At 43.1% G+C, this 27,044-nt stretch overlaps 1 protein-coding gene and 2 long non-coding RNA genes across 4 annotated transcripts; all 3 read right to left on the minus strand.

The window, feature by feature from the left end:
• Positions 1 to 10,597: 10,597 nt before the first annotated feature.
• Positions 10,598 to 18,082, minus strand: LOC103636060 (ABC transporter G family member 36). The gene is made up of 22 exons (XM_008658418.3): positions 17,387 to 18,082; positions 17,145 to 17,265; positions 16,954 to 17,042; positions 16,676 to 16,760; positions 16,302 to 16,461; positions 16,095 to 16,171; positions 15,927 to 15,980; positions 15,745 to 15,835; positions 15,354 to 15,655; positions 14,991 to 15,272; positions 14,581 to 14,897; positions 14,325 to 14,485; positions 13,975 to 14,241; positions 13,654 to 13,880; positions 13,238 to 13,570; positions 12,869 to 13,159; positions 12,638 to 12,721; positions 12,418 to 12,551; positions 11,813 to 12,040; positions 11,551 to 11,722; positions 11,203 to 11,457; positions 10,598 to 11,113 (listed from the first exon to the last, which is right to left on the minus strand). Exons 1-22 carry the CDS (start codon positions 17,731 to 17,733, stop codon positions 10,856 to 10,858), a joined length of 4,335 nt encoding a protein of 1,444 aa, XP_008656640.1. The 5' UTR covers positions 17,734 to 18,082; the 3' UTR covers positions 10,598 to 10,855.
• Positions 18,083 to 18,715: 633 nt separating this feature from the next.
• Positions 18,716 to 19,534, minus strand: LOC103636061 (uncharacterized). Of its 2 annotated transcripts, none has more exons than XR_002263980.2 (4): positions 19,407 to 19,534; positions 19,163 to 19,253; positions 18,920 to 18,952; positions 18,716 to 18,762 (listed from the first exon to the last, which is right to left on the minus strand). It is a non-coding gene; the product is annotated as an uncharacterized lncRNA (long non-coding RNA). The 2 variants fall into 2 exon arrangements; XR_002263979.2 differs by having other exon boundaries at positions 19,163 to 19,279.
• A 1,329-nt stretch (positions 19,535 to 20,863) lies between these two features.
• LOC111589995 (uncharacterized) lies at positions 20,864 to 25,871 on the minus strand. Its single transcript, XR_002749084.1, has 3 exons — positions 22,131 to 25,871; positions 20,955 to 22,023; positions 20,864 to 20,889 (listed from the first exon to the last, which is right to left on the minus strand). It is a non-coding gene; the product is annotated as an uncharacterized lncRNA (long non-coding RNA).
• Between the last annotated feature and the right edge of the window lie 1,173 nt (positions 25,872 to 27,044).

A 27,044-nucleotide genomic window follows, 5' to 3' on the forward strand; every position in this document is an offset into this window, starting at 1 on the left:
ATTCATATTGGAAAAGGGTTGACCCTATTTCCCTTTCAATCTCCCCTTTTTTGGCGATTGATGCCAACACAAACCAAAGCAAATATAAAAGTGCAAAATTGAACTAGTTTGCATAATGTAAGTGCAAAGGTTGCTTGGAATTGAAACCAATATACTTATTTCAATGGATATGCATGGATGGTTTTTCTTCTTATTAAAATTTTGGACCACATATGCACCACGAGTTTTGTTTTTGCAAATCCTTTGTAAAATTCTTTTCAAAATCATTTTGCAAATAGTCAAAGGTATATGAATAAGATTTGAAGAAAGCATTTACAAGATTTGAACTTTTCTCCCCCTGTCTCAAATGCTTTTCCTTTGACTTAAACAAAACTCCCCCTAAATAAAATTCTCCTCTTAGTGTTCAAGAGGGTTTTGCAATTTTTGAAGATACTACTTTCTCCCCCTTTTGAACACAATAAGATATCAAATTAAAAACATTATTTTAAAATTCGGTGATGGTGCGGTCCTTTTGCTTTGGGATCATACTTTCTCCCCCTTTGGCATGAATCGCCAAAAACGGATACTTGTGAGTGAGATATAAGCCCTTTCATTAAACTTTCTCCCCCTTTGGCAAACACATACATAAAAGTGAAGATTATACCAAAGTGGATATCGACAAATGTTGATAGAGTTGAGTGGAAGCGCCTTCTTTGCCGAATACTCCATTTCCCTTTCAATATCTATGACTAAGCATAATAATACACTTGAAAACACATTAGTCATAGACATAAAAGAGATATGATCAAAGATATATAAATGAGCAATGTGTGCAAAGTATCAATCAAAATTCCGAGAATCAAGAATATTTAGCTCATTCCTAAGTTTGGTAAAGGTTTTCTCATCTAAAGGCTTGGTAAAGATATCGGCCAATTGATCTTTGGTGTTTATATAGGCTATCTCGATATCCCCTTTTGTTGGTGATCTCTCAGAAAGTGATACCGAATGGCTATGTGCTTAGTGCGGCTGTGTTCAACGGGATTATCCGCCATGCGGATAGCACTCTCATTATCACATAGGAGAGGGACTTTACTAAATTTGTAGCCATAGTCCCTAATGGTTTGCCTCATCCAAAGCAATTGCGCGCAACAATGGCCTGCGGCAATGTACTCGGCTTCGGCGGTAGAAAGAGCTACGGAGTTTTGTTTCTTTGACGCCCAAGACACCAGGGATCTTCCTAGAAACTGACAAGTCCCTGATATGCTCTTCCTATCAATCTTACACCCTGCCCAATCAGCATCGGAATATCCTAATAACTCAAATGAGGATCCCTTGGGGTACCAAAGGCCAAACTTAGGTGTATAAACTAAATATCTCATGATTCGCTTCATGGCCCTAAGGTGAACTTCCTTAGGGTCGGCTTGGAACCTTGCACACATGCATACAGAAAGCATAATGTCCGGTCGAGATGCACATAAATAGAGTAAAGATCCTATCATCGACCGGTATACCTTTTGATTTACGGATTTACCTCCCGTGTCGAGGTCGAGATGTCCATTAGTTCCCATGGGTGTCTTGATGGGCTTGGCATCCTTCATTCCAAACTTGGTGAGAATATCTTGAATATACTTCGTTTGGCTGATGAAGGTGCCCTCTTGGAGTTGCTTCACTTGAAAGTCTAGAAAATACTTCAACTCCCCCATCATAGACATCTCGAATTTTTGAATCATGATCCTACTAAACTCTTCAAAAATAGATTTGTTAGTAGACCCAAATATGATATCATCAACATAAATTTGGCATACAAACAAATCATTGGCAATAGTTTTCGTGAATAAAGTAGGATCGACTTTACCGATTTTGAATCCATTAGTGATAAGAAAATCTCTTAGGCATTCATACCATGCTCTTGGGGCTTGCTTGAGCCCATAAAGCGCCTTAGAGAGTTTATACATGTGGTTAGGATACTTACTATCTTCAAAGCCAGGAGGTTGCTCAACATAGACCTCTTCCTTGATAGGTCTGTTGAGGAAAGCACTCTTCACGTCCATTTGATAGAGCTTAAAGCCATGGTAAGTAGCATAGGCTAATAATATATGAATAGACTCAAGCCTAGCTACGGATGCATAGGTTTCACCAAAATCCAAACCTTCGACTTGTGAATACCCTTTGGCCACAAGTCATGCCTTGTTCCTTGTCACCACACCATGCTCATCTTGTTTGTTGCGGAAGATCCACTTGGTTCCTACAATATTTTGGTTAGGACGTGGAACTAAATGTCATACCTCATTCCTTGTGAAATTGTTAAGCTCCTCTTGCATCGCCAGCACCCAATCCGAATCTTGAAGTGCTTCCTCTACCCTGTGTGGCTCAATAGAGGAAACAAAAGAGTAGTGTTCACAAAAATGAGCAACACGAGATCGAGTAGTTACCCCCTTATGAATATCTCCTAGGATGGTGTTCACGGGGTGATCTTGTTGGATTGCTTGGTGGACTCTTGAGTGTGGCGGTCTTGGATTTTGTTCATCCTCCTTATCTTGATCATTTGCATCTCCCCCTTGATTATTGCCGTCTTCTTGAGGTGGCTCATCTTCTTGATCTTCTTCTTCATTGTATTGAGCCTCATCCTCTTCTTGAGTTGGTAGAGATGCTTGCATGGAGGAGGATGGTTGATCTTGTGCTTGTGAAGGCTCTTCGGATTCCTTTAGACACACATCCCCAATGGACATGTTCCTTAACGCGATGCACGGAGCCTCTTCATCATCTAATTCAAGATCAACTTGCTCTACTTGAGAGCCGTTAGTCTCATCAAACACAATGTCACAAGAAACTTCAACTAGTCCAGTGGACTTGTTAAAGACTCTATATGCCCTTGTGTTTGAATCATATCCTAGTAAAAAGCCTTCTACAGCCTTAGGAGCAAATTTAGATTTTCTTCCTCTTTTAACAAGAATGAAACATTTGCTACCAAAGACTCTAAAATATGAAACATTGGGATTTTTACCGGTGAGGAGTTCATAAGATGTCTTCTTGAGGATTCGGTGTAGATATAACCGGTTGATGGCGTAGCAAGCGGTGTTGACCGCCTCAGCCCAAAACCGATCCGAAGTCTTGTATTCAACAAGCATGGTCCTTGCCATGTCCAATAGAGTCCTATTCTTTCTCTCCACTACACCATTTTGTTGTGGCGTGTAGGGAGAAGAGAACTCATGCTTGATTCCCTCCTCCTCAAGGAAGCCTTCAATTTGTGAATTCTTAAACTCCGTCCCATTGTCGCTTCTTATCTTCTTGATCCTTAAGCCGAACTCATTTTGAGCCCGTCTCAAGAATCCCTTCAAAGTTTCTTGGGTCTGAGATTTATCCTGTAGAAAGAATACCCAAGTGAAGCGAGAATAATTATCCACAATAACTAGACAGTACTTACTCCCGCTGATGCTTATGTAAGCTATCGGGCCGAATAGGTCCATGTGGAGGAGCTCAAATGGCCTATCAGTTGTCATGATGTTCTTATGTGGATGATGAACACCAACTTGCTTCCCTGCTTGGCATGCGCTACAAATCCTGTCTTTCTCAAAATAAACATTTGTTAGTCCCAAAATGTGCTCTCCCTTTAAAAGCTTGTGAAGATTCTTCATCCCAACATGGGCTAGTCGGTGGTGCCAGAGCCAACCCATGTTAGTCTTAGCAATTAAGCAAGTGTTGAGTTCATCTCTATTGAAATCAACTAAGTATAGCTGACCCTCTAACACTCCCTTAAAAGCTACTGAATCATCACTTCTTCTAAAGACAGTAACACCTGTATCCGTAAAAAGACAGTTGTAACCCATTTTGCATAATTGAGAAACAGAGAGCAAGTTGTAATGTAAAGAATCTACAAGAAAAATATTGGAAATAGAGTGGTCAGGTGATATAGCAATTTTACCCAATCCTTTGACCTTGATTTCCATCCCCGAATGTGATAGCTCATTGGGGATCTTGATTTTTCTTGTAGGAGGAGAACATCTTTTTCTCCCCAGTCATATGGTTTGTGCACCCGCTGTCGATGATCCAACTTGAGCCCCCGGATGCATAAACCTACAAAACAAATTTAGTTCTTGATTTTAGGTACCCAAACAGTTTTGGGTCCTTTGACATTAGATACAAGAACTTTGGATACCCAAACACAAGTCTTTGATCCCTTGTGTTTGCCCCCAACATACTTGGCAACTACCTTGCTGGATTTGTTAGTAAGCACATAAGAAGCATCAAAAGTTTTGAATGAAACATTATGATCATTTGATGCTTTAGGAGTTTTCTTCTTAGGCAATTTAGCATGGGTTGATTGCCTAGAACTAGATGCCTCACTCTTATACATAAAAGCATGATTAGGGCCAGAGTGAGACTTCCTAGAGTGAATTCTCCTAATTTTGTGTTCGGGATAACCGACAGGGTATAAAATGTAACCCTCGTTATCCTGAACCATGGGAGCCTTGCCCTTAACAAAATTAGACAATCTTTTAGGCGGGGCATTAAGCTTGACATTGTCTCCCTGTTGGAAGCCAATGCCATCCTTAATACCAGGGTGTCTCCCACTATAGAGCATACTTCTAGCAAATTTAAATTTCTTATTTTCTAAGTCATGCTCATTGATTTTAGCAGTTAATGTAGCTATGTGATCATTTTTTGTTTAATTAAAGCAAGGTGATCATGAATAGCATCTACATTAACATCTCTACATCTAGTGCAAATAGAAACATGTTCAATGGAAGATGTAAAGGGTTTGCAAGTATTTAATTCAACAATCTTAGCATGCAAAATATCATTCTCATCTCTAAGATTGGAAATAGAAGCATTGCAAACATCTAAATCCTTAGCCTTAGCAATTAATTTTTCATTTTCAGTTTTAAGGCTAGAAAAAGAAGCATTCAAATTCTCAATCTTAGTAATTAAGTTGGCATTATCATTTCTAAGACTAACAATTGAATCATCACAAACATCAAACTTTTCAACCTTAGCAATTAGTTTTGCATTCTCATTTCTAAGGTTGGAAACAATGTCATGGCAAGTGCTTAGCTCACTAGTTAATTTTTTATTTTTCTCTACCTCCTGAGCATAAGCATTTTTAACTTTAACATGCTTCTTGTTTTCTTTAATTAGGAAATCCTCTTGGCTATCCAAGAGTTCATCCTTATCATGAGTAGTGCTAATCAATTTATTTAATTTTTCCTTTTGTTGCATGTTTAAGTTGGCAAAAAGAGTAAACAAGTCATCCTCATCATCACTAGAATTAGCCTCATCGCTAGATGTTGCACATTTAGTTGAGGATCTTGATTTTACCTTCTTCTTCTTGCCATCCTTCGCCATAAGACACTTGTGGCCGATGTTGGGGAAGAGGAGCCCTTTGTTGATGGCGATGTTGGCGGCGTCCTCGTCGGAGAAGGAGTCGGTGGAGCTCTCGTCGGAGTCCCACTCCCGGCAAACATGGGCATCGCCGCCCTTCTTCTTGTAGTACCTCTTCTTTTCTCTCCTCTTTCCCTTCTTGTCGTCGCCCCTGTCACTATCACTAGATAATGGACATTTAGTAATGAAATGACCGGGCTTACCACACTTGTAGCACACCTTCTTGTAACGGGGCTTGTAATCTTTCCCCTTCCTTTGTTTGAGGATTTGACGGAAGCTCTTGATGATGAGCGCCATCTCCTCATTGTCGAGCTTGGAGGCGTCGATGGGGATTCTACTTGGAGTAGAGTCTTCTTTCTTCTCCTCCATTGCTTTGAATGCAACGGGTTGTGCTTCAGGTACGGAGGAGGATGCGCCTTGCTCGATGATCTTTTTGGAGCCTTTGATCATTAGTTCAAAGCTCACAAATGTACCTATCACTTCCTTGGGAGACATTAGTTTATATCTTGTATCACCACGAATTAATTGAACTTGAGTGGGATTAAGAAATACGAGTGATCTAAGAATAACCTTGACCATTTCATGGTCATCCCACTTGGTACTCCCGAGGTTGCGCACTTGGTTTACCAAGGTTTTTAGTCGGTTGTACATGGCTTGAGGGTCTTCTCCTTGGTTGAGCATGAAGCGACCGTGCTCCCCCTCGATCGTTTCCCTTTTGGTGATCTTGGTCACCTCGTCTCCTTCGTGCGCCATTTTGAGCACGTCCCAAATCTCTTTGGTGCTCTTCAATCCTTGCACCTTATTATACTCCTCTCGACTTAGAGAGGCGAGGAGTATTGTGGTGGCTTGTGAGTTGAAGTGCCGGATTTGGGCAACTTCGTCCGAATCATAGTCCTCATCCCCTATAGATGGTACCTGTACACCAAACTCAACAACGTTCGAAATACTAGTGTGGAGTGAGGTTAGGTGATGCCTCATTTTATCACTCCACATGTTATAATCTTCACCATAAAAAACCGGTGGTTTGCCTAATGGAACGGAAAGTAATGGAGTACATTTAGAAATGCGAGGGTAGTGTAGGGGAATCTTACTAAACTTCTTGCGCTCATGGCGCTTAGAAGTTACGGACGACGCGTCGGAGCCGGAGGTGGATGGCGAAGAAGAGTCGGTCTCGTAGTAGACCACCTTCCACATCTTCTTTTTTCTTTTCGCCACTCCGATGCGATTTGTGTGAAGGGGATTCCTTCTCCTCCCCCTTGTTGCGGGACTCTCCCGATGGAGCCTTCCCGTGGCTTGTAACGGGCTTGTCGCCAGTCACCATCTCCTTCTTGGCGTGTTCTCCCGACATTACTTCGAGCGGTTAGACTCTAATGAAGCACCGGGCTCTGATACCAATTGAAAGTCGCCTAGAGGGGAGTGAATAGGCGGAATCTGAAAATTATAAACTTAAGCACAACTACAAGTCGGGGTTAGCGTTAGAAACTTAAGCGAGTCCAAAAGAGAGGGCAAAAACAAATCACAAACAAATAAGAATGGATGATGCGGTGATTTATTTTACCGAGGTTCGGTTCTTGCAAACCTACTCCCCGTTGAGGTGGTCACAAAGACCGGGTCTCTTTCAACCCTTTCCCTCTCTCAAACGGTCACTTAGACCGAGTGAGCTTCTCTTCTCAATAAAATGGGACACTAAGTCCACTACAAGGACCACCACACAATTGGTGTCTCTTGTTTTGATTACAAGTGTTGTGGAAACAAGAATGAGGAAGAAGAAAAGCAATCCAAGCGCAAGAGCTCAAAAGAACACAAATGTCTCTCTCTCTCTAGTCACTAATTTATTTGGAGTGATTCCGGACTTGGGAGAGGATTTGATCTCTTTGTTTGTGTCTTGTATTGAATGCTATAGCTCTTGTATGAGGTGTGAAGGCTGAAAACTTGGATGCCATGAATGTGGGGTGGTTGGGGGTATTTATAGCCCCAATCACCAAAATGGCCGTTGGGGATGGCTTCTGTCGACAGGCGCACCGGACAGTGTCCGGTGCGCCAGCCACGTCACCCAACCGTTAGGGTTCGACCGTTGGAGCTCTGACTTGTGAGGCCACCGGATAGGTCCTGTAGACTGTCCGGTGCGCCTTCTGGCGCCTACTCTGACTTCTGCGCAGGCGCGCACTGTAGCGCATTTAATGCCTTCGCAGACGACCGTTGGCGCGAAGTAGCCGTTGCTCCGCTGGCACACCGGACTGTCCGGTGAATTATAGCGGAGCGGCCTCCCAAATTCCCAAAGCTGGCAAGTTCAGCGTCGATCTCCCTGGCACACCCGACACTGTCCGGTGGCACACCGGACAGTCCAGTGCGCCAGACCAGGGCTGCCTTCAGTATACTTTGCTCCTTTGTTTTGAACTCTTTCTTTTGACTTTGTATTGGTTTGTTATGAACCTTTGACACCTGTAGAACATAATTTCTAGAGCAAACTAGTTAGTCCAATAATTTGTGTTGGGCAATTCAACCACCAAAATTCATATTGGAAAAGGTTTGACCCCATTTCCCTTTCAGTTTCACTTATGATTTCACTCTTATTGTTGAGAATGAGACTTTCAAGAAGGAGGTAAATGAGCTCACATATATGCTTTGAAAGGCATATGGTGGAGATGCCCACCTGTTTAAGTGCCTAAGTAGCCAAAGGTTCTCCCTTAATAAATTTGGCTTATGATATGTTCCAAAGTGTGGCAAGAAGGCATGTGCTTCTCACAAGACTCAATTTGTGAGGAGTAATGGTACCTATTACAACAAGTGCAAGCAAGCGAGGTATTTGGAAATAAATTTCAAGAACAAGAACACTACCATATCCTCCATTAAGTTTGATTCTTGCTATTTACTTTACAAGGGTGCTAATAGTGTTCATGCTAAGTTCATTGGTGTATCGATTGTGGGTTCAATGAATAAGGCTATTTTGGTGCCCAAATGCTTAGTAACTAACTATAAAATTTTTGACCTTGACAATACATGATCAACATATCACACTATAAATAAAATTGACTGAGGCTCATTTGATTATAGAGTTTTGGTGTTTGATGATCAACATAACCATTTGGACAAACATTATTTGGTATTGTTTTTTGTTATAGTTCAAAGGGTGTAACGTGGACTTGGACGAAGGTGAAGTGATGATCGAGAAAATCAACACCTCAAGCAAGACATTAGAAGACTCATCGAAGACCTATAAAGATAATTCAAGATTCCAAGGCACAAGATGAAAGAAGCCTAGATGAAGGGATATGAAGAAACAAAGAAAACATGCTACACATTAGACGTGTCCAATGATGCACTGAATAACATATTTGATATTGAGTTGCACTATATAAAAAAGGCTATAGAAATAGAGTATACTAAGCATGCAGGTGTGCACCAGACATGTAGGTGTGCACCAGATGGACACCAACTAGAAACTCAGAGGTCTATAACATATTTTGAAAAATCCATAAGACACTTGAAATGTCCGATGTGCCATCGGATACCCCATTTAGCAAGATACTCATAGAGGTTGCACAACAATCAATTAAGGGCTACAATATATTAGACGTGTCTGGTGTAACATCGGCCAAAACACTAGATGCTCTTACTGAAACAGTTAACAATGGCTAGTTCCAACAACTAGCTGACGTTGACACGTATCAGCATGTTCATTGCCTTTACCGGGGTGTCCGATGAGTACACAAAAAATTGTATTGCTTTGAATGGCTAGTTTTGGTCTTGATTGGCTATATATACCACCCCAACCAGCCATTTGAGAAGTGTAGAAGCTGAGAAACATTGCTAGAGAGTGAAGACTCCATTCTATAGCTCTAGACACCCGAGTGCTTAAAGATCATATGATGATTAGCCTATGTGCTTTTGTCAAGTGCATAATTTAGTTAGACCGCTTTATTAGTGCTTGTTCCAAGTTTCGCATAGTGATTAGAATTGAGGTTAGACACCATCAAATCCTTGGTGCTTGCGCACCATTGTATTTGTATTGAGTGGGGCTTGTAAGTCTTGCAAGATCACATACCAACTGTGATTGTGGTGTGGCTATTACCATATACCAAAGGGAACAAGGTCCATGATGTTTCAGCCAAAAATTCAATATTGGAGACGACGAAGAGCATCCGAGAGAGATAGAAACCGGAGCACCACTTGTGTGTAAAAGGTCGGAGGCTATCCACAGAGTTATCTGGCTGAGAGTGAAAGGAACGACGACATCTAAGAGAGATGAATTGGGCAATCTATTTTTTACACTAATCTATGACCTCTATTTTTTGACTAAGCTATGAAGATAACTAAGCATTCATATGTACAACTAAAATTTTGACTAAGTGTTGTTATTTCTACAGCAAAAAGAAGTTTTGCAATCTAGATTCCAGACCTATCTACTAGCCTATGACTAATAAGCTAATAAGATGAAGCACACGGCCAAAGATCACAATATAAATACAGAAGCTTTAATATGATAGAAATATAATTTTTAATTGACGCGCCGATATTTTTACCGATGTATCAATAAGCGTGAAAGCTTTTTTAATCCTCGTAGGAGCCCACGCAAGAGTAGCCCACACGGGAGCTAAGCTCCCGAGCAGGTAACTCTTGTAGATAGCATCAGGTCTTCTCTACGCGCAAGCGGTCTTCCAGTTTTGACGTCTCTCGGATACACCCCGTTGTCTCCAGTTTTGACGTCTCTTGGATACACCCCGTTGTCTCCGCTATAAGAGTCCGGCTGAAATTCTGTATGGACGTGAGATGGAGAACGGCCGCAACCATTGTTTGAAATGAGAGTTAAGGAGAGGATTTGAGGGGGCCTTAAATTTATGGGCTCTACTAGTAGAAGCCTTACTAGAAGAAAAAATATCTGACTCTTACATTTATTTAGTTTTGAGAATCTAAATAAAGGATTGCTAGAGTTGCTCCATTTGATAACCTAAAAAGTATATGTAGACAGTTAACTGTACATGGTTGCATGCATAATTGAGCAGCAGCATAGCCACTTTAAATATACTACTTGCATGCATAGTTCCTAAGCTGGATATCTAATGAACTGAAGTTGTGTTTTTTTACCTTTATATGCTAATGAGCTAATCAGCAATTGTGCTGAAAATTCTGTAATAATTGGCTGTTTATAAATTATTCCCTTTGTCCTAAAACAGTACTTTTTTCGTTTTTTTATTTGTTACAGTTTAGTTAAAAAATAAATTAACGAGCGATAATCAAATATTCGAGAACGGAGGTAGTACTTGTACGCTTAAGTCAACAGCAACGCACGAGGTATTTCCTCGCCTTCTCCAACTGATCCTTTGTAAGGGACTACACGCTTACAGAATTTACTAGATGCGCAAACTATTCTTTACAAAATACTACACCATCATCCTCCCAGAAAAGGAGCAGAATATGCACAAGCCCAATCTACATGCACGACCCAACCAATGCAAAATCACTTATCCAGGAGGTGATTTCCGATCTCCTATCGTCGTTATCTCTTCTGGAAGTTAAGCTTCATGATGGCAAAGGCAAACAGGGTAGCAAAGAGCACCCCGAATGCCACCACCACGGCGGCCACCCACCCCAGCCAGCTGTGCTTGAAGTCGAAGTAATCCTCAACGAACACCTTCACGGTCCTTTTGTCGTCCATCTCCGTCATGATGTCACCGTACTGTGACACCACAAGCCCGTACAGCGTCCACGCCACGGGGCATATCCAGCAGTACCACCTCCACCAGATCGGCACTTTCTGAAGGTAGCGGCAGGCAAGAACGGGAATGAGCTCTTGGCAACCATAAAGAAAAAGTTGCAGTGAGGCATGAGGAGGTCTTGTCTTACCGGTCGGGGGATGACGAATCCGGAGAAGAGGTTCCAGATGGCGTAGAATGCCGCGGAGACGATCGCAGCGATGTGGTAGTTAGGCGTCAGCCCGACGGTCATCATTCCATAGAATGTGAAGTAGAGCAGCGTGAAGTACCCAAAGAAGAGGTACCAGAAGAACTTAGCAACTGTCCACTCAAACCCGATCATGGAGTACACTATGACAGCGTATAAGATATCCTGAGCCAGTGCGTATGGGAGCTCAATGACAACCTGCAAGGAGACAGCTTGGTTAGATCAGTGGACTGCTCCAACAAGCAGCAGGAAAAAAGACGTGTGAAATTGATTTCCAGGAGAAACATTCACCTGGCCAAATGCATATGGGAAAGCTGAGTACATGCCGGCAGCTCTTTCACGGTAAAAGACTGTCCGCTCCACGGCCACCACTGGCTGAACTGAGGTACAATTCATGACCCCGATGAACAGCACCGCAGAGTACATTGATCCCATGGCATTTAACAAATCTTGTGATGTATACCTGGATTAAGAAGCAAAACGCGAATTTTTTTAAAAAAAATGAAGGCCAAGCCACTTGTTTGCCATGAGAAATGGTACAGCTATGACTTACACTTTGCTGCCTAGGTCCCAAAAGATGGTGCCAAGGAGGAGAGCAATTATGCCAGTGAAAAAGAACCTCACGGTATTATAAGGAGGGTTCCTCCAGTATGACAGGTTCTGCTTCCACAGGCAAGCCACGCATTGTGTATTGAAAGACTGCGCGTACTTGCTAGAGAAATGCAGGTCAGTTGAACCTGGTGCTGGTTGGCTCAATTCCTTTATCAAGGCCTTGTTCCTCCTGTAAAATGTAACAAGCAACACATCATCTACTGCAGAAATTCCCTGGAGACAGTAGCCGAGCCAAAAGCTTTGAAGAGCCCGGGCAATTCCCATTATGCAAAAGTATTTAGCTAGCAAAACACAATGTTCTTCTTTAGATACAAAGAAAATTTTCTTTTACATTTCTCTGATGAGCCCAGCTGGAGAAGGTTGGTTAATACTAAAAAGTGTAAAGCGCATTGGTGTGTACAAACTGGTACTCCATTTTGCTGGGTAAGTTTAGTCTGCTGTAATTAGTTTTAATTTAATTGATCAGAGTTTTCCCTAGTTGTTAATACAACCACCTATCCTTATGCTCAAAGATGAAGTGACTAGTAAGGCTTGTAAGTTACTTACTGGTAGAGTTCAGATTTCTTGTATATGTCACTGAAATCAACACCTAGAATCTGTTCCTGAGAAATTGTGGTCACTTCCAGCATCCATGTTGCTGGATTGTAGCCATCTTTAATTTTGCTGACCCCTTGAATCTCCTGGATAAAATGAAACCACATGATCTTCTCAGTAATTTTGAAGGAATTTCAGCGATGCATTATCAGATTCTTGTAATATCACTTACCTCAAAATACTTGATTAGTTCTGAAGAATTATGTCCAAGTGGACCAGCATAGATCTCTTCCCCACCACGCTTCATTAGGAAAAGCTGGATGCATAGATCAAACATTTTAGACACTACAGGTTGCAACATAGTTCAAGGTTTGGAAAACCAGCCACAGAAAACAAGTATGACCAAACGCTGACTAGAATGTAGAGGGTAGATGGAAGTAATCTTATGCGAAATCTCACTCACCTCATCAAATGCTTCAAATATGTCAATGCTAGGCTGATGTATCGTGCAGACCACAGTTCTACCAGTATCAACAGTGTTCCTCACCGTCCGCATCACAATTGCAGCTGCTCGGGCATCAAGCCCTGAGGTTGGCTCATCCATAAAGATGATTGATGGATTCGCAACAAGTTCCACAGCAATGGTAAGCCTTTTCCTCTGCTCAGTTGACAGACCATTCACTCCAGGAAGTCCAACCAAAGCATTTCTCAGTGGTTTGAGCTCCACGAGCTCCATCACCTCCTCAATGAAGATCTGCACATATAATGGTGAGTAACTATCTACCAAGTATCCTTCTAAGGGTGGAAATTGCAACTATTTCGTGGTGCAAACCTTTCTTTTGTTTGAATCGACGTCCTTGGGAAGCCGGAGCCATGCTGAGAAAAGCAGGGACTCATAGACTGTCACCTGTGGCGAGTGGATATCATTTTGCTCACAGTATCCTGATACACGTGCAAAGGTCTCTTGTTTCTTCGGGTATCCTGAAATGCGGATGTCTCCTTCAATGTAGCCACCTGTCTTTCTCCCAGCTAACACATCCATCAAAGTAGTTTTTCCTGCACCACTGACGCCCATCAGTGCAGTCAGCACACCAGGCCTAAAAGATCCACTGATACTTTTCAGGAGCTCCAAACGATCTTCTTGTACACCTTGTCCTTTCATTTCCTGAATTTAATTTCATGACCATGGTTACAAAATAGTTATAAAATTGCATTTCTTGTGTAAGAGATCAACTTTCTATATTTCACCTGTGGCATGTCGACAGAGTATTTGATGTTGTCAAAGGTGACCGAGAGCGGGACAAATGGGAGGATCATTCCCTTTTTAGTCGAGGCAGAATCATCTTCCATGATTGCTGAATCAGTTACAGGGTTGACTGATACCAAGTGATTGCCATCCACAACCTCCCCTTTGATGTTTGCATGCTTCTCCTTCAGCTCTTCTTTGGATACAGATGGCCGGGAGTTGCCATATGCTGGAAATTAACAAGATGGAACCATTCACACTCCACAGGTTCAAATACTTTGAAATCCAGGATCAATGAGAAAAACAGTTTGGGAGTTACTCACGCTTAAGGTATGTAAGGGCAAGAGTGAAAAGAGCGTTGAAGAGTATGGTGAACCCAACCATAGCACCAAAGCCAATCCAGTACCACTTTGCTTCTGGGAATACTCCACGGGACTTAAGGACTTGCACACCTAGGGTCTCGTTGGATGCAGTGCTATTCAATATTTTGTCCCAGCTGTGACCCAACATCTCATTCACTGAAATTGCATTTTGTGCATACATCATTGGGGAGATCCAGTAGCCCCAGATCCACCATTTTTTCACTTTATCTGCAAGACAAAATACAGAGAAGCATTTGTTTAAGAAGCTACGTTGCAAAGAATTACAAAGATAGAGAAAGATGAGTTCTAACCTCTTTGTAGAATAAATCCTCCCAACACCATGACAACCAGCAACATGAACGATGCGAAGACATTAGCAACAATCATGTTCCTCGATACCCCACCAACAAACCGGAAGAGTGCTGCTGTCATCTGATTGACTGCTAGCAGAAGCAGATACTGCTTGAAGAACCTGGGGGCAACTATTACTGTTAGAACATTCATAGTACATTACTAGTTTAATATGAATGGCTAAGGATAAACATTTAAACAATCAGAAAATCTCACCTGCCGACATTTGGGTCGAACCCAATGACATAGTATGTCAAGAATACATAACCGCCAACCTCGATAAATGTGATGGGTACCTTGAGGATCCATGCAGGTATAGTGTAGGACCATGCCGGAAAGAAAAGGAGATCCCTCTGCTTGAAGAATACAGGCAGCTTGAAGACAGTTAGCGCCAGCTCAGATAAGCCATTGAACATGATCATAAGCACACCAAAGAAGAGTGCGCCCATATAGATACCCCCGTCATTCACTGTGTCATGCTTCATCTTCGTACGGAAGAAGAGAGTCATTGCAATGATTGACATCACCATCAGCTATAATGCCAGAGCAGCAAAGAGTCAGTTATGTTTCAGTTATTTTTTCCCTACATGCCAACGATGATACTATTGTTTGGTCTTGTGAGTCACCTGGAAGGTTCTGAACATGTAGACAAAAGAGTTCCTCTTCATGAGAAGGATCTCCCGGTCTATGTTTGCTTTGAGCAGCTCCTTGCCACTCACACCATACCTTGTGGTGGTTAGTGCGGCTGGGTGGCTTTTGCTCTTATCGAACGGAACGGCAAGCTCATTTGCTAAAGCTCTCCCTGTGTGGGATGACTTGAATGCAGTCGCAAGTTCCTTCACAGACACAAACCTGTAGGGCTCATCAGGTCGCGCCCAGTACTGTTTCTGATCTTTTTTCGAAGTCACCTGCCCAGCATTTCAAAGGAGATAAGATAACAAGAACTTTATGCGGTTATGTATACTTAAATATGGTGGCATGGTACATACTTCTTGCAGGAAATCAGCGACACCCTTCCTCTCAGGGCATCTGAAACCTACAGACTCGAAAAACTCAACCACTTCTTCTCTGGGACCCTGATAGACAACCTGACCATCTGAGAGGAGTATGATGTCATCGAACAAGTTATAAGTCTCAGGTGCCGGCTGCAGTAGGGAGATAACAGCTGTGCCACCGAGGATGTGAATGGACTGCCTCAGCGAGTTCACAATTTGAAATGTAGTCGAACTATCAAGCCCAGTTGAGATCTCGTCCATGAAAAGCGCCCTGGCTGGCCCAACCAGCATCTCACCTTTATGAAACATTCAAATGATATAATTCAGAAATAACTTCAGCAAAGCCCATGTTCTTGACCTATATGTGTATAAAACAAGGTTTTACCAGTTGTAACACGCTTCCGTTGTCCACCAGATATGCCCCTGAGCATCTCATCCCCTACCATTGTGTCTGCACATATATCTAGTCCTAATATCTGCAGCAAGTAGAGTATAAATAATTAAGACAGATTTGAGTATGTCAAATCTAAAATTGCTCGATTTGAGGCTAAAAGTTGCAATTTATACCTTCAGAATATAGTCAGTGACCACATTAGCATCTTGCCCACCCAGTGCAGCCGCCTAATTAAATTAAGCAGGAAAACCATACTTAGTTTTAATTATGATAGGCCAATTATTCATGGAAACATAGTATACGATAAAAAAAAACAACTGGATTTATTCAGGACTGCATGCCTTCATGAATGCATCAATATCAGCATCAGGCTTGATATTGGCAGCCTTCTCTCGCCTCGACAGCTCAGTCAGCATATCTAACAACATAAAGGAAAGAAGCAAGATCCGATAAGAATATCAATGAATAAAGTAAATCCTACTGTACATGGTAGGCAAGCAGAACAAATGCATACGCATGTATCGTGTATTAATTGGTTGGAATTGTACCCAAACGGGAGCCAACACCCTGGCAGCGTGCAGAGAATGCAAGCGTCTCCCTCACAGTCATCTCTCCTATGTGGAGGTCATGCTGACTGATGTATGCGGCCGTCCTCTCAGGAACAAACTCTGTCATCTCGTGACCATTATAGGTCACTTTGCCTGAAAACTGCACCGTGTTTCACCACAACATTAGCCAGTGTATGTTTCATTAAAGTAGTTCGTACAAAGCATAAAGCAGTTGCCTATGAAAGATGTCCTGTTTCTAGAATGCCGAGTTTTGCGCACAAGTTCATAACAAATTAAAATAGATGTCGATGAAATGCATGTGATGAACGAGATAATGCAGACTGTTAAGTATATAAGGATGCATTTTGTACTACCTTGAGATCTTTGTCAAGCCTTCCGGCCAAAGCGAGCAACAAAGTGGTCTTCCCAGATCCAGGCGGACCCAACAAAAGTGTTAACCTGCATCAATATAAAAGAACGTGAGGTTGACTGGTCGAGGAAGCGAAGAAATCGAATCCTTGTAGTCCCAAACTAGTAGACTACCAACTCTCTCTCTCTAAAAAAAACATATCGACTCTGTAGATGGAAAATAATTTGACGTTCTTGAGGACAAAAAAAAAACAATAGAAGAGCGATTATTTTACTGAACTACCTGCGAGGCTTGATAATCCCGCTGACGTCGTGGAGAATAGGCATGATCTGCTTCCTACTGGGCAGTATGTGCAACGCGTTCGCCGCTTCCTGCGTCGAACAAAGAGGCGCACGGACCAAAGTTCAAAATCGATCGTCTTTCGCTATCGGATATATATAGGCTGGAACTAACGGGTGCAATGGCGCGCGTACCTCGACCGTGTTGACGACGGAGTTGAGGACGGTAGGGAGGCCGCTGCTGCCGACGCGCACCTCCGCCTCCGCCTCAAGGTTCTGGAACCGCACCTCGATCGTGGGCATGTCGATACCGACCCTACACCAATCAAACACACGCGCGCGCGCGGAGATCGTTAGACACCCGGCGAGCAATACGAATTCGAGCGAGGGCAACCGCGCGCGGCGCGGCTCGTCGCGGAGCAGGTGAGGAGGGGTACCTGTCGATGCGGTCCTTGAGCTTGAGTAGGAATCGCTCGTTGTCCTCGTCGGCGACGCGGACCAGGCGCTCCAGCAGCGCCCGCCTCTCGCGCGGGCCGAGGCTGAGCACGTCGACGTCCACGAGCCCCTTGCTGCCGGGCGCCTCGTCGCCGAGGCCGAGCGGGACGATTGCGCGGCGGATGCGGTCGTAGGTGGGCAGTTTCTCTAGCGCGGCCCAGCGGAGCGCCTCCTCGTCGTCCTCCTCCCTTGACGAGCGTGAGAACACGTCGTCGCCTCGCCGCCACATGGAGCCGCTGTCCCCTCGCCGCATACTCGCCACCTTCTGAATGTCCCCCGCCGCGTCCATCTCGCTATCCCTGCTGCTGCCGCCGCCTCCTGCACCCCTACCAATCCGCGCCCCGCACCACAACGCCGAGATGCCACTGGGTTGCCACTTACCAATGGGATTCCGGTGCGTGCGTGCGCTTGCGGCTTGCCCCGCTTAACGATGGAAGAGCGCTCAGGCGTGACGGGAGGTTTTTGTAGGGGTGGCGCGTTGGGAGTTGGAACGGGGGAAAGAGGCAGGGGTTTGCCGTAAGAGACCTCTTGCCGTAATGCCGTTTGCCATCGGTCGTGGCTGGTAAGTCGTGACAGACGGTCAGAGGCTCAGCTTGCTTCCTCCTCCAGTTGGCGCCGAGAAGACACCTCGCGCCCCTGGGCCTGGCGCGAGTCGCTGCATGCCTGCATTGTTGGACCGGGCTGGGCCGCTTGTCGCTTCTAGAAGGTCACCTGTTTTCTTGTGGGAATTGGGGAGGAATCGTTAATTAAGGGACTTAAATTTAATCGTAAATTGACCTGCCTTCTAGAAGGTTTCGGTTGCACCTTTTTAGGGCACTAGGTAGATGCCCGTGCGTTGCAACGGTATACAAAATATTCAACAAATTGTTAATGCACAAAAAAATAACACCACATATTTCAGTTACACCAAAAAACGATACATTCCCCGCTTGCAAGGTTAGGGCCACATTTTCTTCCTACTTTGCACCTCAGCGAACAACAAAAACCAAAGAACCATACAATCCATAGATGCACTTGCACACTTAAAGAGCACTACACATCTCGTTATCCTCCCATACACCTCCTGAACAACATGAGCCTGATTCGTACGCATCTATTCCTCGATGTTGTTCACATTAATAAGGGTCTAAGAGTGGGGATGGGTTGCAACAACATACAAAATATTAATATATAATGGTTACATAGAAACTAAACATATATACTATCATCAATCTCAATATCCTACAATTCCTTTGTCAAGAATCAATATCTGTTACTATAAACAACAGTGAGGGGCACCGGAGGCCTGGGAACCGCGAGCAGGCGCGGCAGCGGTGGACTGCATTAAACATTGTGACATCAGGATCAATGTATTATGTTGCCTACTTGTATGTAGATGAAATTCTAGATACATATATTTTACTATGTACTTAGACATGATGTATATCTAGGTGCATAGCAAAACCTATATGCACATAAAAGTCAGAACGACTTACAACTTGGAATGAAGTAGATGGCTTGTCACCAACCTGCAATATAAAGGATGCCCGGTACAATTGGTTAATAAAAAACTGACAAGGGATGATGCAGGAAACAAATACACTACTTATGTAGCAACAATCAACCAAAAAACATTTTCAACAGATTCCTCTACTGTATTTGCCTGTTTCCCCTTTGCATTGTTAAATGTAGAAAGTATAACCGTATAATAATAGAAGAAAACCAAAACAGAAACCCACCTAAAAAACTTTCGAGACTTTAACCTTAGCTGGCTCGCTCAATGTAGTGTCCCTTGATCTTGCTATCACGTTTTGCAATATTTCAGTAGTGCTGCCCAGTCAGAAGCAAATTTTAACCTTACAAATTTAAAACTAACATCATCAGATTCGTTGCTGACCAAAGAATTGTTCTAATGAAACAAAATGAGCATCATAATTTCAAATAGGAGTACACTGGAGAAAGGTGGGTGGGTGTATTTCATACCAGACAAATTACTCAGGTTCAGATTCAGTGGCAACTTATCATCCATTACATTAGATGAAGAGACCTGTTTTGCACGGAACATAGCAGCATAAGAGAAGAGGTAACAACACTATAGCCTATAGCAGACACAGAAAAACCAATAGCAACAGTTCTTGGCATGCTGTTAATTGTTTAGAGACAAACAAATACAAATTTACTATATTTTATGTTTTAGATACACACTTAGATATATGCTATGTCAAGACATGTAATAAAAACAATGTATCAAGTAATCAAGTAAAACAAAAAACGTCTCATAATTTAAAATAGGGTACTGACGATCGATACAGGTGCGCTTCCTAAAATAAATCCTCCACCCAAACCACTACTCTATGTAGCAATCTACCCATGGATTCTCTGCTTCCTTGTCGAGTTCTAGATCATGATATTTTTGACCATTGGTTTACAAAGAGAGGCTAGCCATACTGTTGCAGGTAATGAAGAAAATTTCTGGTTTCTGGTGAGGAACACTGGAGGACTGATGAACCAGAGTTGCAATTTCAGAAAAAAAAACCTCTACTTCTATAGAGCCCCTCGCAACCACTACTATTGGTGCTGTAGCTAAAATTCTCTAATATGTTTTTATTGTGATGTGTTCATCTAATATCTGTGTGATTCGAATTGAACCCTCTTAATACCAATCCATCTCTTAGGCTAGGTTGGATAGAGTAGCAATTTTCCTTGTTTGTCAATGCAAGGGATGCTACAATTATGAAGACTACATTTGTTGTGCAGGTGCATTGTATACAGCTCAGCTCGCATTAGTTACACGCCACAACACAGATCAGAATCCATACCAAACACAAAACAACCGTACAAACAACTACCCAAACCACATTGATGGAATGTTGCAATTTGTAGCCACTCTAAATTAGTGAAGTTTACCTAGTTCCTTTGAAGAATGGAAGCAGTCGTCGAAGTGACTTCCGAATTCTTCTTTCGCTTTCTCAAGGAGGCCTGAGCCCTTGTGCAAGATCTTTTCAACGACTCACTTCATATCCCCTTGAAGCTTCTCAGTCGTCATTTCAGCATCTATATATTAACTCACCGGCCAAATTAAGTTCAGGGAGCAGGAAAATGAATTAAAAGTACATCGTGCATTGGTTACTTAAGACAACAAATGTGCAAGTAATATGCAAGGCACGATCTGCAATTACATCTAAATTCATCTCTAAAACCTTCCTACAAATAGGATTGCTTCTTCTCTATGCTTTCTAGAATGTGGTATATCTGTCACATATCAGAGCCAACAGTTCTAGTTTCTTTACTTTGACCAAAATGTGTGCGGTCCAAATCAAGGCAATACTGAGGAGAGAGACAGTAACATACTGCTTTGGAATTTGTACAAATAGCATTATGAAGTAAAATGTTAAGTAATATAATGGAATGGCATACACTTTTTGAATTTGTACTACTTCCTTCAGAACTCCCGCTTCCACTCTCACTATATTAGAGATAGTGGATTCAATAATTTATCTGTTAGTATAACAAAAAAATTAAAGAAATTACCTTTGTGAAGAACCTTCATTGGAGGAAGAAGTTGAAGGCTTTGCCGGTGACTTGTTATTTTTTACTGCAACAACATCCAGACTACCTAAGCTTCCTTTTGATCTCTTGAGGGGAGCCTTCCGCTTATTTTTATTTGATTTATCTGTCGCTGTACCACCAGCACCTGATGTCTCACAACATAACCCAATCAAAAAGAAAATCTTATCTGCTTTGAGGAGACAGATGGCATAAACATAACTCAAACAAATAATTTCCTATGTAATAAATATAAATGACAGATAACAGATGAGATGGAAAGCTTTAGAAAGGAAACAGTGAAATAATGCATCCATTCTGCAACAATCAATAGATCAAATAAAAGGCGCCCATTAACTTACTGGAGTTTGAACTGTCCCGTTTGCATAGGATAAGGAATGTATGGGTGTTACTGATTTAACTGTCCCAGTAGGCGGGGTCGTTACTGACTTACTGTACATCTCGACCGCCCTCGCAGCGGCCTCTGCTCTCCTAGTCCGGCGCGCCACCACGGCCGCGGCCGCGAGTCCCCAGTCGCGCTCCAGGCTAGCCGCGGCACGCTCCTCCGTTGAGCCGACGCGCGTGGCCCGTTCCGCGCGGCTGCGACGCGTACGGTTGCCAAAGCAGACGCGGCCCCGGCCCCAGCTGCACTGGTGGTTAGGCGTGCCTTCTTGCCTGGGGTCCTGGTGGACACACCGCCATGCACGATTCGGTGGAGCAGCTCGGGGAGGTCCTTGAGGTAGCCAAAGTCGGCGAGGGTGCAGCGTTGAGGGCCAGCGTGCGTGGGTGCCGCGCGTGGAGCCAGAGTGCGGAGGCGTAGAAGCCCTCGCGGTCGGACTTGCCGCTCCCACGCACGCCGCGAAGATAGCCTAAAAGAACTCATGTTTCTGAAAGTAGACTCCAATACCTAAACTGGCATGGAACTGCATGCTCAATTATGAATTTGTATCCATAGTAGCATTAGAAGTAGACATAATGCAATAGAAAAAGGAACTGAACAAACCTCAAGAAGTAGTAGATCAACAAACATGTTCACTTCCCTCGGTTCCTTGTGCTGTTTTAGTTGAACATACAAAGAAAAAGGAAATGCAAATTTGAGCAACAAAACCTGAAAAAGCAAAATCACTGGTTACAAATATCCTGTTGAATACAAAGGCTAACCTTAATCCAAACCGGTGTTGTAAATCGCTTACTAAGAAGTTTGGAGATCTTCTGAGTCTTCATATTTATGTACTGCTCCAAGGAACACAATATTCAGTTATTGACACTGTCAGATCAACTTTAAAAAATGTACAAAGCAGAAAAAGATTAAACTATTTCAGGTTACAAGCAGTGGAGCTTCTGATTATGCTCCCATGGCACAGAAGATTCACTTCACATGCAAACTGAGACTTGGCTGCTTAGAGACTGAAATTGGTTGTGGTTTTGGAAACAAACTTCTAGAGAAAGTAATGGTATGGTACTATAGATACTATGTTTTCATGACACAAGGTACCATGCATGCATGTACTAACATTGCTTACCAAGTTAAACGTATCTAGTTATCCAAAATGCAATAAATTTATGATTCTCAAAAACTGAATGACTAAACTGTGCACTGTTTGCCTATTACAAGAGTGCACCCAACTTTTTGTAAAAAGAAGATCCAAAAGTGCAAAAGAAAATACTACTCTGCAAGCCTTCTTTGCTATCTTCATGTGGTTATTTAATTCCATACTGCAGTTGATGAGAAGCAAAGAAAATAAACCACCATGCGGGACAGTGAGATAAAACCTCTACAAAAAGGCCAGTAACAATGAAAAAATTCCCTAGCGTTTTCTTCTTCTGAATCGCAATATGTCTTCTTCTGAATCACAAAAAGTTGGCGTGTATTTGAATCATAGTATGTCACTTCAACTCTAAATCACAGTAAAGCAAAAAAAGAATACAATAATTTAACTATGTGATCCACAAAACAAACGTTAGAACTGAACATCATGTACAAACTTTAGATTGATGTATAGTATTCAAATTTTAATTATACTACCATCTAGTAAAATGTAACTTACAGAAGGCGCAAAAAATATCTTTTTTATATTGATATTTTTTCCTGTGTCTATCATGCAATCTAGTGCAGTTCATATTGGTTTTGGCATGTTAAAAGACACGGTAACCATTAAAAAGAATCTAGAAAACTGAAATTCAAAGTGCAAACATAAGGCTACTGAAAAACCAATAGTAATGATCTTTGAGTGTGTGACGACAGCTCAAATCTGGGCTTCCCTTACCATATAGGAAAATTTTGGTTAAGCAACAGAAAAAATGGTATGCTAAATGTGATTTCTGCATCTCCTATTTTCTGTATTTGGATACTTAGAAATGATATTTGTTTTCAGAGAATAGATGGGTGTAATGAGTTCTCTGCGTGATTCTAAGTCAAAAACAATATGTTCATATCTGAAACAAAATAGTATAATTAACACCTAATGAACAAGCCTCATGAGCAAAACAAAAAAATGATGAACCAAAAAAGAAGTAAAACAAGTATAGTGCAGATTTCAGAAGTAAAAAAGAAGTCAAAATTATTCTAGGTTAAGATTTTAGAAGTAAAATACAAGGGCGGCTTATTTTGATTTGCAAAGAAGCAAACATGGAAGCACCTGCTGGTTTGCACTCCAGCGACAAAACAGACTTCTCAGGAGAGAGCGCTCTTTATCAGAAAGAATATACTGCAAAAGGCCCTCCCCAGTCCCCCAGTACCAGGGGTAGCACCACCAGAAAGAACATACTACGAAAGGGCGCTCTTTATCAGTTACCATGACCAGTCACCAACAGTCCATCATTGTGGTAAGAACACAAGAGGCCAAGAGACCGTGCCAGGCAGAGCGACGTCCGAATAACTGGTCATCATAGCAGCCCATGGCCATCACTATCAGATGGTGAAGAAAGATCTTGAGACACATTGAAGACTCCTCTAGTTATTGCAGATGCTACAAAATGGTAAGCCCCCACAAGATTTCTATTGCAGGATACCGATGGAAAGTCATTTGTAACCTCACAAATGCCAGAGTAGTGAGCAGGTACTCGATAACTATCAGTTGATTAGCATCAAGAGCCTATTGCAGGATCTATTCCTGTGCCACTACAAACACTATTTAAAACATAGGACATGAAAAGGACAACAGTCTACATGGAGCTGATCTGTACTGTATTAGTATAGAATACCGTAGTAAAACTAATTAGATTTCATGGATTTCAAATGAAAGAGAATTCATGGTCCAATAACCAGGGAAACAATATAGGTAAGATATAAAAATAGAACCATAAAACCATACTTATAGTTTAAACAAAACCCTTGGTTAGTTCAGACGAATAGTTCAACCTACAGATTCTTGCAAGAAATAAGTAGCAGCATGCCACCATACAGCCCATGCATAGCTCAGGCTGCTCTACCGCTCCAGACCATATATGTAAGCAGCAGCCTTTGCAATCTTGATTTGGCAAACCTGCACACACATGGTTTTCAAACTGTGCTAGCAAAATTCTAATACGCTGGTACTGGTAGGCTAGGTACGACCTAATGAAGTAAACATGCTTGAGGGCTCGATAAAATTGCCATAATGTTATTCCTAAAAATAAATTGCCAAACTTGCACAATGGTCTCCAAATTTGCACATGTGGCCTGCCGAGTGTTCAGTCCATGTTACCATGGAGAAAGAGCAGTTTGCCAATGTAGCTAGCTGACTTCACAGGACACGGTCGTCTTTGGTGTCAAACATTATCAACAAGAAGATCCGACAATCCAACTAACTCATGGCAACGACATTCTGAAAGACCATGTAGCTAGCTATTTTTTCATCAACAGAACAATGCTGTTACTTTTACTTCCTTTCAGCCATATTGTACAAATATACCTGAAAGACTGCAATGCAGAACTCAGTATGTTAGCTTAAACTGTATGATTAAATTATAAAGTTTATCTACAGTATGAGGTGCATTTTAATGTGACTACAGAAGACATAACTTTTCCTTGGATTTCTCTATTCCAGTAACCATACCAGCAAGTAGGCAACTGCTAACGAAGTTAGAGGAGGAACTATTTAGTTCGCAGGCAAAGAATGACAAAACTGCCACAGACACAGCATGGTAAACTATGTACGACCTCACAAATTAGTTTGTGTTTGATCCACAATTTTCATGATATATATCACCCAACAGAAAATGCAATAGCAGATAAAACTCACCAGCAAGCAATTTTCATGCCCTTCACCACTTAACAAAAAGAATACAACAACAGATAAAACTCAGTAGCAAGCAATTTTCATGTCCTTTACCACTTATCAGAAAGAATGCAACAATAGATAAAACTCACCAACAAGCATATTAGCAGCAAGGGTATGTAATTAATGAAAGGTGTCCAAATCCCTGAAAAATGTGACCACACATTGGTGAACTGAATAATATTTCAACAGGAGCAGTACATAACAATAAATTGCAGAATACTTAATTATGATGCCACATCAAGGAATTTAAAAAAGCAAGAACTAATAAGGATAATACACTATACACATCATCCAACCTTACATAACTAATAAGGATAATCTCTGCAGAAATCCAAACCATGACCACAAAGGCTGAAGCAGAGAAACGGGCTAAATCCAAACCATGGCCACGACTAATCTCACTACGGCCATGCTGAGATTTGGATATGTTTGTAAGGTGCTCGTGTGCTAGATGGAGAAAAGCAACACAACCTGAACCCTGTAGCTACCCCGGAATCCGCCGCCTCCCTTCGAGACGAATCTAAGATCGGAGAGGCAAAATAGTGGAGGTTCCAGATCATGGAAGAATCCTGCACCCTGAAGGCAGCTCGAGAGAGAGAAGGGAGGGAGAAGAGCTATGGATCCGGCGCGAGAGGGGGGACTGGAAGCAGCAAGATCCTGTGCCACTGACCTCTCCGCCGATGTGGTGCCTCACATCTTGGATCCTTGAGAGCTGATTACAGCTTGAAGCCACCGACGGCGGCGACGTGCAGACCCGTGTGGATGCAGGGGGACGGAGGAGCAGTGGGTGGGGAGGTGGGAGGCGGGGCGACGATGGTTGTGGAGGGAAGAGCGAGAGGTAGGGTTGGTAGGCGAAGTGGCGCCAGAGCATCTGGTACTCGCGGGCGGAGGTGATCCCCATGGCTGACTTCACCACCACCGCCCTCCAGTCGATGCGCCGGCCATCCACGTGCTGCGCCACCTCCTGCAGCGCCGTCAGGATCGTCCCTGGATGGTACCTGCGGGGGGGAGAAAGGTTGCAAGCGACACAGTGAAGTAAAACCCTAGATGAAAGCCAGCCGCCTGGGGAGAGAACAGGAGGACGGGCTAGGGGAGGACGGGGGCACCTATGGAGGAGGAGTCAGACGTCGTCCTCAAAGAGGTGCCGCTTTCGTTTCCCCTTGCACGCCGCCAAAGCCGCAGCTGCCATCTCCGACCAGGCACACGTGCCGCCCCACCTCCACGGCACGCGCGTGCGCGAACACGGCGCCGCCGCAGCGCGTGGGCAGGGGCAGCGCGACGACCTCGAGCGAGGACGAGGAGGCGGAGGCGCGCGGGTGGAGGAGCAGCTCGCGTCGCGCAAGGAAAGGGGGAGCGAGACGCCCAACGCGCTGCGGGAGTGGAGCTGTGCGAGCGGTTGGGCGCGACGTCGCGGAAGGCGGAGGTTACCGAAGAATGAAGGGAGACAGCTGGCGTCCGTCGCTGGAGTATGGGCTGCTCCAAACATAGCTGGAGTATGGGCCGCACCAAACATTCAGCCCAGGACACCGGTACTGTTGTGTTGTTTTCTTTACAGATATGGTTAGTACCATACCGGCTAGTAAAGTAGGCATAGTGCGGTTTATAAGCGTTGGCCCTTGCCATATGAGCAAGAGATTGGTTGTTGCATTGTGTTGCGCGTGGTGGCTGAAATGGCCAGGGTTTGATCCTCGCGGCCCCGCTTATTTTTGCTGGGCGGGAATTCGCAGGGGCGTTGGGCGGGAATTTTGGAGATTTCGCAGGGCGCTGGGCGGGAGTTCGAGTGGCAGAACCAAAAGTGGCAGGCTACTCTTAG

This window comes from Zea mays, chromosome 8, assembly GCF_902167145.1.
Source record: "Zea mays cultivar B73 chromosome 8, Zm-B73-REFERENCE-NAM-5.0, whole genome shotgun sequence".
NCBI classification, from domain to species: domain Eukaryota; kingdom Viridiplantae; phylum Streptophyta; class Magnoliopsida; order Poales; family Poaceae; genus Zea; species Zea mays.

Excerpts from the sequence above, each read along its gene's own strand:
- LOC103636060 (XM_008658418.3), bottom strand. The coding sequence starts at position 17,733 with ATGGACGCGGCGGGGGACATTCAGAAGGTGGCGAGTATGCGGCGAGGG. Across the intron at positions 14,898-14,990 it reads ACATGTTCAGAACCTTCCAG|CTGATGGTGATGTCAATCAT; the intron begins GTGACTCACAAG and ends CTGGCATTATAG. Across the intron at positions 11,458-11,550 it reads TCCCATATGCATTTGGCCAG|GTTGTCATTGAGCTCCCATA; the intron begins GTGAATGTTTCT and ends GTCTCCTTGCAG.